This window comes from Hemicordylus capensis, chromosome 2 (genome assembly GCF_027244095.1).
Source record: "Hemicordylus capensis ecotype Gifberg chromosome 2, rHemCap1.1.pri, whole genome shotgun sequence".
Classification (NCBI taxonomy): domain Eukaryota; kingdom Metazoa; phylum Chordata; class Lepidosauria; order Squamata; family Cordylidae; genus Hemicordylus; species Hemicordylus capensis.
Window position 1 is genome coordinate 164,057,346 of NC_069658.1, and position 16,699 is coordinate 164,074,044.

The following is a 16,699-nucleotide window of genomic DNA, read 5'->3' on the forward strand; positions in this document are numbered from 1 at the left end:
AGCTCCACCCTGCCTCCCAACAGGGGGAAACGGAGAAAGACACCGAGGGCCAAAGGAACACAGCCAGACTCACCAAGGAGGGATACGCACACCATTCTGCAGCTGCTGGAGTGAGAAGGCGTGCCTGGACACACGCCGGACCTCCCCATCCCAGGCCTGCACTTCCTGTTTGCGCGAGGCTGAATCTGCTGTCAAAATAGCTTCAATTGCACTTGAAATCTGAAAGGACAGGAGACATGAGGACTTCCTCTCCCCCACACAGCACCCACTGCTGGCACAGACCTGGTGCCACACTTAGTTGTGCCAAGGTACCTCCATGCAGCCCCACCCGGGCCCATCGCTGTAACTCAGGAGGGCAGAACTCCTCCAGCTGCTGAACTACAACTCCCATCACCCCTATTACAGTGGCCAAAGGTCAGAGACGATGGGAGTTGTAGTTCAGCAACAGCTGGAGGGCCAAAGTTATGCACCCCTGCTATAACCATCTCCACCCAAAATATTCCAGACCATAGCCACGTTTTCCCCAGATGAAACAAAGAGCTTACCCTGTCCTTGACCATGTCTGGTAGACCCTCCAGTCCATCCCGAGGAATATCCAAGTACTCTGGTAAAATGACTATTTTGACATGTTCATCATATTCATATTTCTCCTCTGGGATATCAAACCCGCCTTCTACACCTACCAAAAGAGAAGCACAACAGCAACAACAGAGAAGATTAAGAGACAACAGTACACGTTCCAAGGTGGAGAAGTCTGAACTAGGGGTGTGCATGGACTGAATTCAGACCAAACCACAGGTATTTGAACAATCGGATGGGCCGGTCAGTTCAACAAGCCAGCTCAAACTGGTTCAAAGCAGTTCACAGTCAAACCTCTTGAACCAGACTGGTTGGCGCTTGAACTGGCCCAGTTCACGCTTGAACCACATCCCTAGTCTGAACGAAAGAAAACACCGCATTCCACAACCTCAGACATATTTGATCTCATAGGGAATGTGAACCGTTTGTTTGAATTTGTATTCGTTGCTGTTAAAAAACACCCCCAATGCCCCTCTATATGAAAGAGCTTCTTCAACAGCATAGCCAGAAATCAGGGTTAGTCCCTTACCAATAGCTAGACGGGTTGGTTTCTTCCTAGGAGGATCTCCAGCTGTGGAGTTGGCATCTTCTTCTTTCTGTAGCAGAGCAAAGAAAGGGCTACTTAGAAGGCCATTGAAACAAAGAAGCCCCAAAACAGTGCAGCAGACTGCAGATGAGCAAAACTGAGGCAATGTCCACTGAAACCTGAATTTTCTTCACCCATTCAGAAATTTAAAGAGATGGATGCTTCTTTTTGGCTCAAGGAGTAAAGTGCATAAGGAAACAAAACTCTTACCAATTTGCGCGTTCTCTTGAGATGTAGATAGACCCGCTGGCCTGTTTTCTCATAATGCTTCTCCACATAGTGCTTTCCAAAGCCCAGGAATGTGTTCATGCAAATATACAAGCCTCCATCAGACTCCTACGGAAAAGAAAGATCCAGTCAACAGGCAGGAGACTGAGAGCAGCACTACCATATCTATCAGGCTGTGTGTGCTCTAAGATAAAATATTATGCCAAGAAAAGTTCTGCAACCTGAATAAATGATGCAAACTAAATCTGCATTATCTCTTATTATGTACCCTCTAATCAATGCAAGTTTTATCCAACTACCCCTATAGCCTCCAAGATTTCAACAGGCATTGCCCACACATTTTCAAGTTGATTTTCACAACTATAAAGTCTAGAAACTTGCACTTTGGAAAGGAAAAAAAAAAAGCCAAGATGTTCAGCTGAATCCTATATGCAATATTATATTCTGTGTTTTTTCTGTGCTCTGCAGAATTGTGTGCATATGAACAATCTCTAATACCAATTCTAATCTGAGAACCAAGTTACACTATTAAAAACTCTCTGGACAAGATCTAATACTGGGCCAAAACAAACAAGTTCAACAGAAATAAATGTAAGGTCTTGCATTTGGGTTCAAAACACAAGATGAAATGCACACATAAAGAATGGGGGAAATCTGCCCTGGCAACAGTACACCAGGAAACAATCTAGGCGTCTTACTGGACTGCGAATTGAACATGAGCCAGCAGCATGATGCAGCTGCTAAAAGAGCTAAAGCAATCTTGCGCCACATTAACAGAGGCATGTGGTCCAGATCATGAGAAACACTCTTTCCACTCTATGCTGTGCTGGTCAGACTTCATTCGGAATGCTGTGTGCAGTTCTGGGCACTGCACTTCAAGGAGGATGTTGATAAAGGGGAAAGCAAGAAAGGAAGGGGTCTGGAAATCAAGTCCTATGAGCAAAGGTTAAAAGGAGCTGGGTATGTTTCGCTTCAAGAAGAGAAAACTAAGGAGAGGTGTGACAGACGTTGGCAAATATCTGAAAGAGATGCCACAGAGGAGGAGGAACAGAGGAGGGCAAGACTCCAACCACTGGGTCAAAATGACAAGGAAGCAGGTTTAGGGTAGGAGCTGTTGCCTAAGGGCAAGAGCTGTTCTGACAGTGGAACAGTCTGCCATTGACAATGGCGTGGTGGGCTTTCAAACCAAGGCTGGGCAACCATCTTGCAGGGACACTGCAGCAGTTGCCTACTCTGAGCAGGGAGCTGGACTAGAAGACCTCTAAGGTCCCTCCCAACTCTAACATTCCATGATTCTAGTTCCAGCTTTCCCCGCCTGATCTCGGTTGTTGGGGTGAGCCAGCTTGGACTCTGCATGTGAGGAGGACAAATGCTGGCACACTCCCTCAGGTTTCCAACACAAACCCTGCATATTCAGAACTATCACGTCAGGGAGAATTCTAGACTAGATCCTTTCCCCTCACTATGCTAGTTGTTAGGGATGTGCACAAGCCACCTGTGCACCTACCAGCAGGGCAGGGAGCAGTTCCCTTAAGAAGCAGGTAAGGAGCGCCTTACCTGCTCGTCCCCACCTGGCCATCGGCAGCGCCCACTCTCCAAACGGCTACGCAAGGCTGAGGCCATTTGGCAAGTGGGCGCCACTGGAAGAAAAGGGGCAGGGCGAGGATGAGCAGGGAAGGAGCGCCTTACCTGCTTTTTAAGGGAACTGCTCCCCGCCCCGTCGAGCTGGTTTGAACATCGGTGCCCGAGCGGGTTTGGTGCTTCCCAGAGGTGCCACTAAACTGGCTCATGCACATCCCTACTAGTTGTATTCATGCATGGAAGCTTTTTAATGGGGGACACCATTCAAACCTTGACTGAAGTGGTCCAAAACAGATACATTGTATGGAGCTGCCACTAATTGTATCCATGCAATGGAAATCATCATCTACTGGTCCATCATTTAATGGAACTGGATATGCCTTCCCAGCACATCATAGATCTAATTCCATCCCACCCTGAGCCTCAAGCTTAATCCATGCATAGTCAGAGGGCCAGTTCACACACTCATATAGCCAACGATCTTCTTCATGAGCTGGAGGAGGGGCATAAGGGGGCACCCTATACACAAGACTGCTTGTGTCTACATGTAGCTCTGATTTGCTGGATTCTTCCATCACAAACAAACCCAACCTACTGGAAAATGGAAACAAAAGTTACATAGTCAAGCCTGTGCGTACAGCCCTATGCATGGAGCACTTGTGTCTAATATTCCCGCGTGTGTGTGGTGGAGAGAAGGGGTGTGTGTACCAGCCACTTGCTTCTACACCATGCTAAGGAGCCTCAGTCAGGTGACCGTATGGACCACTCCCCATACTTCTTTTAAGTGAACTTTGTTAGATGCAGTAACACTTTCCATTTAATAGCACATATTGTCCAAAAAGTGAAATGTGCTCATGTCTTTAGTATCTGGTGCTTCAGGAACAGAATTTTCTTTTCCTAAAAATGCCTGTTATGTTCACAGTTAAATACTGTACCACAAAGCAAGGAAATCCAAAGTCGAGATATTGCTGCCGTCAGTAACCAGTCTGGACTTATAAACATAAAGTTATTGAAACTGATGGCATTCTATTAATATGCTTTCTATTTCAGCACAGTTGGTGGTAAGGTAATAACAACTGAATCATTTACAATTAGAGACTCCGATCATGTTAAATTTTCAAAGCGAGAAAGACACAGTAGAAAGAAGTGGTGTGCAAGGAACCGCGGAGGTGTGGTTTGACGCTGGGGGTTCCTCCCTTTAAGGGCGGGGGGGGATGCACTTACCCCTCCTGCCGCTTCCCCTCCACCAGTGCTCTGTTTTTTGCAAAATCCATGGGGTGGCAGTGTACCTCCCTGCTGCCCCTTCCCCCATTCTCGGCCACAAGTACCAGATGCGCACACACCCGCCGCATGTATGTCACGTGTGTGTCATGCACACACACCTGATATTTCCGGCCACATCCATCTGAGAATGAGGGAAGGGGCGGCAGGAAGTTATGCTGCCACAAAAAATGGAGCACCAGCGGGGGGAAAGCAGTGGGAGGGGTAAGTGCACTCTCCTTCGCCCTTAAAGGGATACCCCCCGGGCGTTGAACCATCGTCACCTTCGAACCAGTTCAGAGGCCTCTGGACCAGTTTGTGCACATCCCTAGTAGAAAGAGGCACATGCAGGAAACTGAACTGGGAAATGTGAAGTTTTCTAATCTATGAGAGGTAGAGATTTGAGTGTAAGTACTTGGGAAGGAGGAAGACAAAGTCCATTTGCGAGCTCAGACCAAAGGCCCAATTAGTCCAACTGCAGCCAATCAGCTGCCCTTTGAAAAGTTCATGCAGGACATGGCGGCGGTGGCCATCTTTCATTTCTCTGCAGTAGCTGGTACCAAGATTCCTCTGATCATGAAGCAATTGCCACTGATTTCTCATCCTATGCAGCAATCATCACAAATGCCTTTCCTAGGCTTGTCCTCCATGAACTTGCCAAATCCTTTTTAAAATCACCTAAGTCAGTGGCTATCTTGCATCTTGAGAAAGTGAATCCTTCATGCTAATATAACTGCAAATGTCTTTTTAAAAAGACAGATTTGTCTGGAATCAATACATGCAAGACCCCAAGTTCTCAAAACTCTGAATCAGAGAAAAAGAGCTCTCAGACTCTCTTCACATCATTCATAATTTTAGAAGCTTGATGTTCACTTAGTAGCCTTCCTCTGGCACAGTTAAAAAAAGAAGAAGCACTAAACTCATAGCCTTTCTTCATAGAAGACACTCCAAGCCACTTTTGTGTTGTTGCCCTTTTCTGTACTTTCTCTAGCCAACAGAAGTATCCTTTTTGAGAAGGGCCATCCAAATCTGTATACAATATTATGTGGGATGTGCTATATATTTATGTAATGGCATAATATTTACTGCTTTATTTTATATTCCTGATGTAATATTACAAAAACCCAAGAAAAGTTTAAAGCATTGAATAAAGATAAACCAAAAAGATCACGAAGAAAGAAAACAAGTATTCTAACATGGTTCTTTGCCCTGGCAAATCTGGGTCCATATTATCCTCCTTCCATCTTGAGTTGCTTGACAACTCCATTATGTTTGGGATTGACCTTCTAGGGATGCCACTCAAGTAGGCCAGTCATAGATCCTTTACAAGTATAGACCTGAAACAAGATGATGCCCTGTGTTTCCACCCCAGACATAGGAATGTTCCTGCTCAGGACTTTAGCCAGCCTGGGTCAGGAGCCTTAAACTGCTGTTTGGAGCTCGCAGGGATAGGGAAGAAGGGTTCAGAAAAGAAAGGTGCTGGAAGGAAGCCAGCTTTTTTCATTCTCCCCTCATGAAGCCTCCTCTGACTGTGCTACATGCCAGCAACAAACCTCAGTGCTTTAGGGCTCTAGTGTGTATGGGGACTAGGTGGTTTCTGGAGCATGAGAAATGGGGTGGGGTGGGCAAGTGTCATGTTTCCTTCCCTACTCCAAAACTTCCTAGTATGAGGGGAGAAGTTCCTTAACCTCACAGCACACATCTGCCCGGCCTAGTCCCTACCTACAGGATACCTCACTAAATGTGTTAGGAGCTTGAGGAAACCAAATTCCCTCCCCTCAACCAACACCCACAATATTCTGGAGTTCAACTACTCTCAGAAGCTTACAAGTCCTTGGTACATTTTCATTTAAAAATAAATAAATTTTCTCTTTCATTTACCAAACAGATATTGTTCTGCACACCTAGCAAGTATGCCGAAACAGTAATCCTCAGCCAGTGCAAAAGAGAAGACTGGCAATCCAGTTCCATATCCCTGCTGAGCAAGTTGCTGTCTGGCTTCTTATGCAGCCTTGCCCCTCCTTAGAGCATCTGTCCTTCTGCCAGAAGTCACCCTCTGTCTGCAGTCTTGCATCTGTCTGCCTCCCTCCCTGTCTCTGAGCTGTTTTTACTGCCCCAGAAGCAGTAATTTCAGGGAACCACAAATTGACAAGTGCCCTACCTTCTTATCTAAGCTAACTGTGTTTTCCAAGTCAACAGAAAAATCACTCCAGAGCAGCACCTTGTTTACTCAGGCAATTCCCATACCACCACCAGCTAGGGAAGCAAAAGGTGCACTTGTTGCTCATTTGTAGTGAGGGATCCAAAAGTCTCCTCTCAAAGAAGCACTTCTGGTTGCAGTGTTATTTCATCAAACACAGGCAAAAAGCCAGTGGTTCGGAAAGTGTGATCCTTCCCTCAGCTGGTGGTACGAATGCAGAAATGCCACAGCAACTTATCAGACAGTATCCCCAGACTACAACAAACAAGCCTCTCCTCCTACCTTTCACGCTTGCAAATCCAACCATTCAGCCTGTTTTAAAAAACACTCACATCTCAAGAGATGGAGGAAGAAAAAGATGGGGAACAGCTGGGTGGCTATTCCACTCCCCTCAACAGACACCCCCCCCATCCATTATATGTAAAATGGATATCCTATGACCTTTGCACTAGGATTTGCTCCACCATCCTGCAAAGTCTGACAGCGGCATGTTTTGAAATGCTCAGTACAAGTATTCACAAATCCACTTGATGTGTGAGCACTGCAAGATATTCCCCTCAGGAGATGAAGCCGCTCTGGGAAGAGTAGGAGGTTTCAAGTTCCCTCCCTGGCTTCTCCAAGATAGGGCTGAGAGAGATTCCTGCCTGCAACCTTGGAGACGCTGCTGCCAGTCTGTGAAGACAATACTGAGCTAGATAGACCAATGGTCTGACTCAGTATATGGCAGTTTCCTATGTTCCACTTGCCAGCTCACCAGGGTCAAGCATCCCTGGCTCCCTGGTGAGCAGGATACCTAGCAGCAGAGAGAGTTACTCACTGGCTCTGCAATTTGCAGTGAAGTTTCGAGAACAGGGAAAAAGCAGGACTCTCTTCTGTTGGTTGGAACAGACTTCTGCCATTCCTCATCTGCTTCATATCCCACTAAAAATGAAATAAAGCCACACACACACTTCCTTCCTAACCCTCCCTGCACACCAGAGTGTTCCAGGAGAAGGGGAATGGTGATGGCCACAAATAATGGCTAGCTAGAAACCCAAGTAAACGTTTGTAATATCCAGGCGTGGAAGCTGGAACGCTTTGATGTCTAACCAAGACCGGCAATGCTTTTGCTTCATTGCAGGAAAAAGGCGTGGCTGCCCAGCAGCAACCTCTCTCTCTCTCTCAGCCTGGGGATGGCAGCTTCATGTACTAACATAGCAGACTAAGGGGGAGAAATTCACAGACACGGGAGAGGAAAAGCACAACACGCAAAACTAGGAGCCATCTGGTGACGGCCAGGCGCCCCCAGTGAGACAGCACATGTGTGTGACTCGCAAGCAGGCCTGGCACAGCCCTTGCCCCAAAGGATGTTGGGATTCGCTGTTCTTCAGCAAAAGCGCTAGCACGGGAGAGAAAGGAGAGGTGGACTTCGCTTCCCAGCATGCTCCGCGGGCCGAGCCTGGATAGTTCCAGAGACTTCAGTAGTCGAGTGAGGCGCAGCCCCTCGGGGAGTCTCAGAGTTGCAACCGGGCCCCAAAACTACAACGCCCGGCATGCCATGCACCCGGCCTTGCGCGCCCGGCCTTACTCTGCTCAAAACTGTTCTGTCCACTGTCACAGATTAAGGAAGCTCCATAGCTAGGAGTACAGGCAACCTTCTAAGAGTCAAGAAGATCGCGACAGCTCCTGCCCCGCCTTTCAAGCGCCCTGTAATGCAGCCCCACAAGACTACAATCCCCAACAAGCAAAGCATTATTCAAAAAGGCGACGGGGCTGCTGCGTCTCCTGGGACTTGTAGTGCTCACCTGGCTCCTTAACGGCGGGCTTGAAGGGACAATATGTCTTAGAAAGACTACAAGTACCGTGATGCCTTGCACAGATTAGGCTACCCTCCCCCTCAGAGGCCCGGGTGGGTTGAGGTGTGGAGTCTGTGGCTATAACGGTGTCCCCTCCAGTGCCCAGCTTTCTCTCGGGATCGCTTACCGGGTTGTCAAAGGAAAAGGCGCACTCATCCTTATGGACACGGTCCCCGGCCTTAGGTACCCGGATGGTCGGCAACACAGAGAGTAGCGCTTCACTCAGCTCCGCCATGACAGCTGCTTTCTCTAGCACCGCCTACAGCCAATATCTACCAATCAGAGCACCACGTACTCTAGAAACCTCCAGCCAATTAGGGCGGCACTAGCAAAAGAGGTGGAGTCTAGTCTTTAAACCCCTAAGATGGGGATGGGCGATGTTTTGTTTGGTCCATCCTCCTCGACTGCCGTATCAGCGTTTCTTTTATTAAACGGACAACCATTTAGTCCAATCAAGGTTGTAGTTGTAGGTTCTGACTAATAGAAACTTTAGATTTGCATAGCCGCCTCCTTCGAATACTATTGGAGACCGAAATGTGCTATTGGGTGATGAGTATTTGTATTTGCCCAAACTAGCCAATAAGGTAGCACAAATGGCGGGGTAGGCCGTGGACGATAATCCCGCCTGACTGATTGACAAATGTTTAAACCAGTAGAAAAGCTCACCTAGGGTGAGATTTTGCATTTTAACCAATTGAAAGAGGTGTACGAGAAAGTTCGGGAGGACGGGATTCGGCGTTGCCCATTTGTTATCAAAGAAAAGCTCTGAGGGTTGTGACGGATCTTTGGGTGTATTGGAGGGCGGGGTGATGTGAGTGGCAGCCGATTGGTCCAATTAGACATACAGTGGAGGAGCCGGTGGTGGGAGAAGGCGGGAGATTCAAGCTGCGAAATAGCCGCTGGGCTTAGTGTGAGCCTGTCGAGCCACGGGAACAGAGCTCCGGTAGCTTGGAGGTGGAGGGCGGGAGGGTACCGGGCAAGGAGCGAGGGCTGGGTGGTGCTGGCAACTCGAGAGAGGGAGAGAGAGAGATGTGCTCATCCATGAACATATTTTGCAGTTGGCACTGGGATACTTGTATGCCTCGGGCAGGCTTCCATCTGGAAGCAATGGCTGCTCTTATATATTCTCAGGAGCTAGGCTGAGGGTAAACTTTATCTGGCAACTGTGCAGGAGGGCTGGCAGTTCTGTGTTGGCTGGAATTCTGTGCTGTTGAATTTTGGCAGCTTTTTCTTCTTCCTTCCCCTGCAGAGCTTGTCAGTGGCAGAATCGGGCTCCAAGTTGTTACTGGCTTCTGAGATGGGGGCTTCGGAGAGCACCCCAGCAACACCCACTTGCAAACCTTTGCTTAATAAACACCTGGCACATGTCAGTGACCCACGATCACCTACAGCTGGGATCTTGAGAACTCCCATAGAGGTACAGGAAGACTTCCATGCATGCCTTCAGATCCATTCCATACAGGGGTGTGTCTTGGCAACGTCTGTTCTTTCCCCCCTGCCTCATCCCATGGATCCTCACTTTGGTCTGAGCTATGGTGTGATCCTATCTGGCTGAGCTATGCTCTTGTGTCCCCTGCCCTAGGTTGAAAACTCCCCTCAGGTGAGTCCCCTGGCTGAACCCAAAGAAGATGGATTAGTAGCCGATGACCAGGATCTGAACTGGGACCCTCGCTCCCCGACACTTGGTATCTCACGCACTCCCATGAAAGCTGTCATGGCTGGTAAGTGGGGGGCACTGCACTCCCCCAGTTCTAATCTAGGTTTGAGAACCAAAATGCAAAGAAACTCTTAGTCTCTTCCTCCATGAAGACTTCCTTAGATTTGCAACTGCATTAACAAATTCTAAATGATTCCCCCTTCCACCACCATCACCAAGATCCCTGAGGAGCAGGGATTGGGATTCTCTTCTTCCTTTGAATCACTGATTTGTTAAGCTGAGTGGATTCCCAAAGCACCATCTCCCCAAATGGTTTGATAATCCTGCCTTTCAATTGCTTCCATCGCAACATTTCCCAAAATTTTATGAAAGCCTTCTAAACTTACTCTGCCTTCTGGACCAAGCCCTGCACCAACCATTTCTTTGTTTGATTTCTACTCCACCTTTGATCAGGAAGAATCCTCAAGGTACGTAAGATAATAAAATACATTAAACTTGGGGCTCCTTCTGTCTCCACTGATGCATATTCTTACTTTTAGATGTATCAGATTGCTGTAGCTGTGATCATTTCCTTTCATCCCCTCTCAGTGGAGGGTTGTTTACCAATTGCAAGTCACTTGCTTCCAGACTTTCCCCTGTCTCAGGGCAGAGAGGGAGAAGCTTGGTTCAGCAGCTGGACCTCGAGTGAGTTCCTGAGCAATGGCAGCTGGATGGTCAGTTTGCCAGGTGAACTTGTTTGGCAGCTGGACCCACCTGGCTGCTCTAAGCATTGGCTCTGCAACTTTTCTGCTTACGGTTTTGGAGAGAGCAGAAGAGACTCCCAACTGTTGTTTGTTTTTCCAGCTGCAGAGGATTACTCCCCAAATCCTAACACTCATGATTCTCAGAAATTCCCTGAGCCCTTTGTAGTTACAGAGTTCAGGGCTGAAAAGCATGCAGTGCTTGCTGCGCTCTCCCTATTTCCACTCACTCCCTGGTGTGATATTTGGTGTATGTCCTTAGTTCTGGGCTTTGCCTCCCTTACAGACACCGTAGACTGCTTAGTGAAGCGGCTCAGTGAAGCCTTTATAGCAGAGACTGTGGAGGAGAAACTGCTTCTAGCAGAGCCCCACCACCAGGGCCTGGAGTCTGAAGTTGCCTTTGTCCCGGAGGAGGCTTCAAGGGAGGAGACCGCTTCTGTAGAAGCATCCCAGGGAAGTCCTTTGTTGGCAGAGGAGGGGAAAGAGGAGCAACTATCCTCCAGCACTTCTGTTGCAGCCTCAGCAAGACCAGCTCTCTCTGTTGGAGTCCCTTGTTCTACAGGTGAGGCTTTGGTTGCTCCAGGCAGTGCCCCTGCTCTGTTCTTACATAGAAGGAAAGTAAGGAAACTTCCTGAGTAAAGAGAGGATGCACATGTGTGAGTGTGAACATGCGGTGGTTTTTTTTCTAGTGTGTTCCCAGCAGCAGAGACTGGTGACTGCTGTGAAAGAAGGTATCGGAAGTCTTAATGGTACCTAGTGCTGTTAGTTGGCAGCACCATGAGCAGAAAAAACAAAGACTCTGGGTGCAGGAGAGAACTTTTTGATGAAAATAAAATGTCTCTAATCCCAGTGTGACTTGAGCCCAAAGCTCTTCATTGGAAGACTAAAAAAATCCATTCATGACCAGCTAATACAGAAAAATGATGAATGATGAAAAGAAATGACAATCTAAAAGCAAGATACACAAGTTAAAACCTCTTACAAGACCAGACATCCCTGGTACAGAGAGATGGCAAACTTGAAACACATTGGGATTGCAGAGATATCTCTTATTTTTATTAACAATTCTCCTATTTGCTATTTTATTTTGTGTTTGCTGCCCAAAACTATTAAAACAGCATCTGCCATGCATACTCTCGACAGACCCCAAGGAATTGGGACCTGGTTTGGCTAAGCCTCTGTAACAACCCATCTCGGTGGCAGCAGGTGTGAGGCGAGTGATCCTACCCCCTTGCTGAGAGACCTATGTGAGGGATGTACATGAACCTCTTGGGAGGCCCTTTTACGGGCCTCTGGACAGGTTCGAACACCAGGAGGTTTGAAGGTTCGAAGGCAGTGGGGGGATAACTTTAAGGGCAGGGGAGGGTACACACCACCGCCGTGTTTTCCCCACCAGTGCTCACTAAAAAAACCAGGGCAGCAGCAGACCTCCCTGCTGCCCCGTCCTCTCCTCGGACTGGAAGTAAGAGGAAGTAGCCCATGTGCACATTGGGCTCGCTCGTGCATGTGTTGGGCTACTTCCAGTTTGAGGAGAGGACACTTACACCCCGCTGGATTGGTTTTTTAGCAAGCACTGGCAGGGGAAACGTGGTGGGGGGTGGGGAAGTGTACCATCTCCCGCCCTTGAAGCTATCCCACCCCCCGCCTTCGAACCAGCCCTGGCTGGTTCCATGCACATCCCTAACCTGTGTCCCAAATATAGACAGGAACACAGTGTGAGCTACCTGGTGCAGCAAAATAAAATGCACTCCATACTGGCCACTCTCCTGCTGCTGCTGCAGCATGTAGCAGACCACATGGAAAGGAAGACTGTGTGGCTAGAGTCAGAGGAGCAGGGAGAAGTGAAGTTCTGGGGCTTCCATTTTGAGAGCCATGACAATTGGTATGTGCTGAACTGTAACAAAACTGCTCTACCTTTTTTGTTCCAAGGGAGCAAGCAAGCAAGGCGCAGAGCCAACAGCAAAATACTGGCAATGTCAACGGCGGCTGGACGGTCTCCCCTTAGCATCCTGCAGGATGACAATTCCCCAAATTCCCTTTCATCTTACCAGGTGATATATTGCATGCAGAGCAGTGTTCTCTCTAATTTTTTTTCATCTACGTGCGGAATGAGTTTTGTTCTGGGCAGCAGTATCAAGGCAGTGTGTGATCATATGCATTCAGAATGGGGCCTTCCTGATTCACCCTGAGTGGAGTCTAAAATTAACTGAGCGGACATTTAAAAATGTGTGAGCGTGCGCACGCACACACCAGGGAATCACTGATGGGGCAGGGCCATAATATATTGGGCGGGTGTCTCTCCTATTCCATTAAGAGTTCCGCCACCCCTCTGCTTTATTTCAGATGTGCTGTTAGCACATTACTGCTTGAAAGGTTTACAGCTTATCTCTTGGGAAGGTGGTGCAACCTCTGCTTCAGCAACAGCACAGGCCGCTCTGGTTGCTCAGTGCCTTTATAATATTCGCTTTGATGAGAAGCTACACTTTAAGTCTCTCTGACTGCCCTTACCCCTGCCCCTCTGCATTTTTGCCCAAGAGTAAATGTTGCCTTCCATAGAGGCAGGGAGGTGAGGTGGCACTGCTGGTGAAGAGAAAGAGGGCAACGGAATGTCTCTGCTAGTGAGCAGGCTGCTTTTATGGTAATACTAAGAACATAAGAACAGCCCTGCTGGATCAGGCCCAAGGAAGCCCATCTAGTCCAGCATCCTGTTCCACACAGTGGCCCACCAGTTGCCGCTGGAAGCCCACAGGCAGGAGTCAAGGTCATGCCCTCTCTCCTGCTGTTACTCCCCTGCAACTGGGACTCAGAGGCATCCTGCCTTTGAGGCTGGCCTATAGCGCTCCAGCTAGTAGCCATTGATAGACCTCTCCTCCATGAAATTATCCAAACCCCTCTTAAAGCCATCCGGGTCATTGGCTGTCACCACATCTTATGGCAGAGAATTCCACAAGTTGATTACGCGTTGTGTGAAAAAGTACTTCCATTTGTTGGTTCTAAATTTCCTGGCAATCAATTTCATGGGATGACCCCTGGTTCTAGTGTTATGGGAAAAGGAGAGGAATTTCTCTCTATCTACTTTCTCCACACCATGCATGATTTTATAGACCTCTATCATGTCTTCCCGCATTCACCTTTTTTCTAAACTAAAAAGCACCAGGTGTTGTAGCCTTGCCTCATAAGTACGGTGCTCTAGGCCCTTGATCATCTTGGTTGCCCTCTTCTGCACCTTTTCCAGTTCTACAATGTCCTATTTTAGATGTGGTGGCCAGAATTGTACACAGTACTCCAGGTGTGGCTGCACCATAGTTTTGTATGAGGGCATTATAATATTAGCAGTTTTATTTTCAACCCCCTTCCTAATGATCTATAGCATGGAATTGGCCTTTTCCACAGCTGCCTCATATTGAGTTGACACTTTCAATGAGATGTCCACCACAACCCCAAGATCCTTCTCCTAGTCAGTCACCAATAGCTCAGATCCCATTGGCGTATACTTGAAGTTGGGGTTTTTCATCCCAATGTGCATCACTTTACACTTGCCAACGTTGAACCGCATTTGCCACTTCGTCGCCCACTCACCCAGTTTGGAAAGATCCTTTTGGAGCTCCTCAATCCATTTTGGATTTCACTACCCGAAAGAGTTTGGTATCATCTGCAAATTTGGCCATCTCGCTGTTTACCCCAACTTCTAGATCATTGATGAACAAGTTAAAGAGCACCAGTCCCATTACAGATCCCTGGGGGACCCCACTTCTTACTTCCCTCCATTGTGGAAGTAAGGCCTCTTTCATCCAGCCTACTGTAGTAGTGAAAGGCGCCAATTTACTTGACAGAAATAAAAGTCTGCTGTCAACGACAGGGTAAGAGCAAAATCTGTGCCTGCCTCCTGTGTGATGGGCCGAGGGCAGGTTTTGTTACGAGCAGTACCGCTGAGGGCAGTGGCAGCCCCCCCACCCCCAACATTCAAGCAAATGAGAATTACTCATTTCTGTGGGAGGAAAGCATTGCTGAGGTAGAGGGAAAACGTGCTCTCTACTCCTCACAAGGGGGTTGCTTGTGGCAGAGGACAAATATTCTGGTCCTCCCAAATGCCCTTTCTACTCCTCCGTAAAACATAATGGGCCCCATTGAGTCCTAGGGCCCAGAGTAACAAGTAGGCCACAGCCAAGGGCATCATTAGTGTGGGCATTCAGTCCCTTGCCTTAGACAGTGAGCAGCTCGGCCTCCTCTGACAGGAACCAGAGGTTGGGGAGGCGATGTGTATCTGTGAGTAGAGCACAGGCATGTGGCTCCTCCACCCCACTGAAGGGGCCCCATGGTGGTCTTGACCCCTCCTCCCCTTCACAGCACTTTTTTCTAGGAAGAATACAACTTGTAGACTAATCTCCACTCTCTCCCTCGCAGCGTGTCTGTGCTTCTGCACTGCTGATACCAAATAATCTGCGCCTTCGTGCGGCCGCTTTCCAAGCAGCAGTGCACTCTTCTGGGCGCCCTTCATGGGAAGCAGAGGCCTAGCAACCCTAGCAACTGCTGGGACAGTGCGTGGTAGGAGGTGTGTGCAGGGAGCACTGGAAGGCTAGTTCTCCACAAGGGACGACCTTTGCTCATGCTCCTCACACATCTCCCACTGCGCACCACCCCAGCTCTTGCTGGGCACTATGGGGCTTGGCTTCCTGTAATGGCACCCCTCAACCAGAAGCGTACAGCACTGCGTAGAGATGACCATGCTGCGAGCAGCTGCCTCGGTGCAGCACTGACGCGATGGTGCAGATTGGCTTTGGCAGCCCCAAAGCACAGGCCAAGTGTCTGACTGCCCTGACTGAGGGCTCCTGAATTAGGAAGTTGCCATATACTGAGCCAGACCATTGGTCTATCTAGCTCAGTATTGTCTTCACAAACTGGCAGTGGCTTCTGCAAGGTTGCAGGCAGGAATCTCTCTCAGCCCTGTTTTGGAGAAGCCAGGGAGGGAACTTGAAACCTTCTGCTCTTCCCAGAGCAGCTTCATCCCCTGAGGGAAATATCTTGCAGTGCTCACACATCTAGTCTCCCATTCCTATGCAACCAGGGCAGACCCTGCTTAGCTAAAGGGACAAGTCATGCTTGCCTCCACAAGACCAGCTCTCCCCACTAAATTGTACACTCGGATGTAGTAGCTTTCCACCTCCTCACATGGCAACTTCTCTCTCTCTCTCTCTCTCTTCAGGGTAAGAGGCATCCATCGCTGTCGGATAATCAGAGAGAGCACAAGGAGGGAGTGCTAAGCTCTGGGCGAAGCCTCAAAGTGGGCAGCTCTACCTGGGACTCCTTGAGCAAGGAGAATCGGCAGTGCCATCTGGTGGAAAATTAGTCTCCTTTCGCCACTCCATGGGTTCTTGGCCTCCGGTAAGGCAGCCTTGAAGAACCAAGGAACGGTCGTGGCAGTGGAGCCTCTGCCTCTCAGCAGTGTCTTTCCCTTCTGCCAGTCCGGACCTGGATAGGAAAGGAACTGCTCTCAACAGATCTTCCATTGCTAGATTCATCCTTGTGTGTTTGCGTGTATAGATTCCTGTATAGCTGTTTCGGGGACGTCTTCACTGTTACCAAGTTTTCACGGTCTGAGTTTTCCACCTGTATAATAAACTTCGTTTTTAGTGGGAGGCAGTGGCTGTGCAGTATTCTGCATTTGTCAGGGCTAACGAACTATGGAGGGGATCCTCTTCCAGTTCGGGGTTTAAAAAGTTTGCTGCAGGAGGCATTCTGGGAGCTGTCGTTCTTCGCCCAGCATAATACTAGACTTTGAAATCCAGTCCTGTGCACACTTACCTGGGTGTGTGTCCCACTGATTGCAGAGTGACTTGCTTCGGAAGAGATGCATAGAAATTGTGAGGCCTGGGTGAGCCTTAACGTTGGACAAAGGCAATATCTGGGGAGCACACGTTTTGCGTGCACAAAGTTCCAGGCTCTGTCTGCATCTTCAGTGGTAAGGATCTCGAGCAGCAGGGCTTGGAGAGTCACTGTGAGCCAGAGGAGAACAGTATGGGGGCCTGTGCTCAG

At 48.6% G+C, this 16,699-nt stretch overlaps 2 protein-coding genes across 11 annotated transcripts in view; one reads left to right on the top strand and one right to left on the bottom strand.

Moving 5' to 3' along the window:
* Window positions 1-8,720, bottom strand: part of USP5 (ubiquitin specific peptidase 5) — a 26,910-nt gene extending 18,190 nt beyond the window's left edge. For 2 of the 4 annotated variants that reach the window (XM_053290785.1, XM_053290786.1), the window contains exons 1-5: window positions 8,397-8,719; window positions 1,376-1,501; window positions 1,109-1,175; window positions 546-679; window positions 74-219 (exon numbers count right to left, since the gene is read on the bottom strand). In XM_053290785.1, coding sequence (XP_053146760.1) covers window positions 74-219; window positions 546-679; window positions 1,109-1,175; window positions 1,376-1,501; window positions 8,397-8,504 — 581 coding nt within the window. In that variant the 5' untranslated portion in view covers window positions 8,505-8,719. Of the gene's footprint in view, window positions 1-73; window positions 220-545; window positions 680-1,108; window positions 1,176-1,375; window positions 1,502-8,396 lie in introns of all 4 variants that reach the window. The other 2 variants (XM_053290783.1, XM_053290787.1) reach the window with 2 other exon arrangements.
* CDCA3 (cell division cycle associated 3) lies at window positions 8,620-16,302 on the top strand. Of its 7 annotated transcripts, none has more exons than XM_053290831.1 (6): window positions 8,620-8,726; window positions 9,519-9,686; window positions 9,852-9,990; window positions 10,953-11,228; window positions 12,596-12,717; window positions 15,870-16,302. In XM_053290831.1, exons 1-6 carry the CDS (start codon window positions 8,634-8,636, stop codon window positions 16,011-16,013), a joined length of 942 nt encoding a protein of 313 aa, XP_053146806.1. In that variant the 5' UTR covers window positions 8,620-8,633; the 3' UTR covers window positions 16,014-16,302. The 7 variants fall into 7 exon arrangements, with proteins under 7 accessions (XP_053146806.1, XP_053146809.1, XP_053146808.1 ...); XM_053290834.1 differs by lacking the exon at window positions 8,620-8,726 and adding an exon at window positions 8,815-8,940; XM_053290833.1 differs by lacking the exon at window positions 8,620-8,726 and adding an exon at window positions 8,964-9,080.
* Window positions 16,303-16,699: the final 397 nt, after the last annotated feature.

Bases quoted from the DNA above. Each gene is read 5' to 3' on its own strand.
- CDCA3 (XM_053290831.1), top strand. From the start codon at position 8,634: ATGGGGATGGGCGATGTTTTGTTTGGTCCATCCTCCTCGACTGCCGTA. The intron at 8,727-9,518 runs GTTGTAGTTGTA...CTTCCCCTGCAG, and splicing joins AACCATTTAGTCCAATCAAG to AGCTTGTCAGTGGCAGAATC. The intron at 12,718-15,869 runs GTGATATATTGC...CTCTCTCTTCAG, and splicing joins ATTCCCTTTCATCTTACCAG to GGTAAGAGGCATCCATCGCT.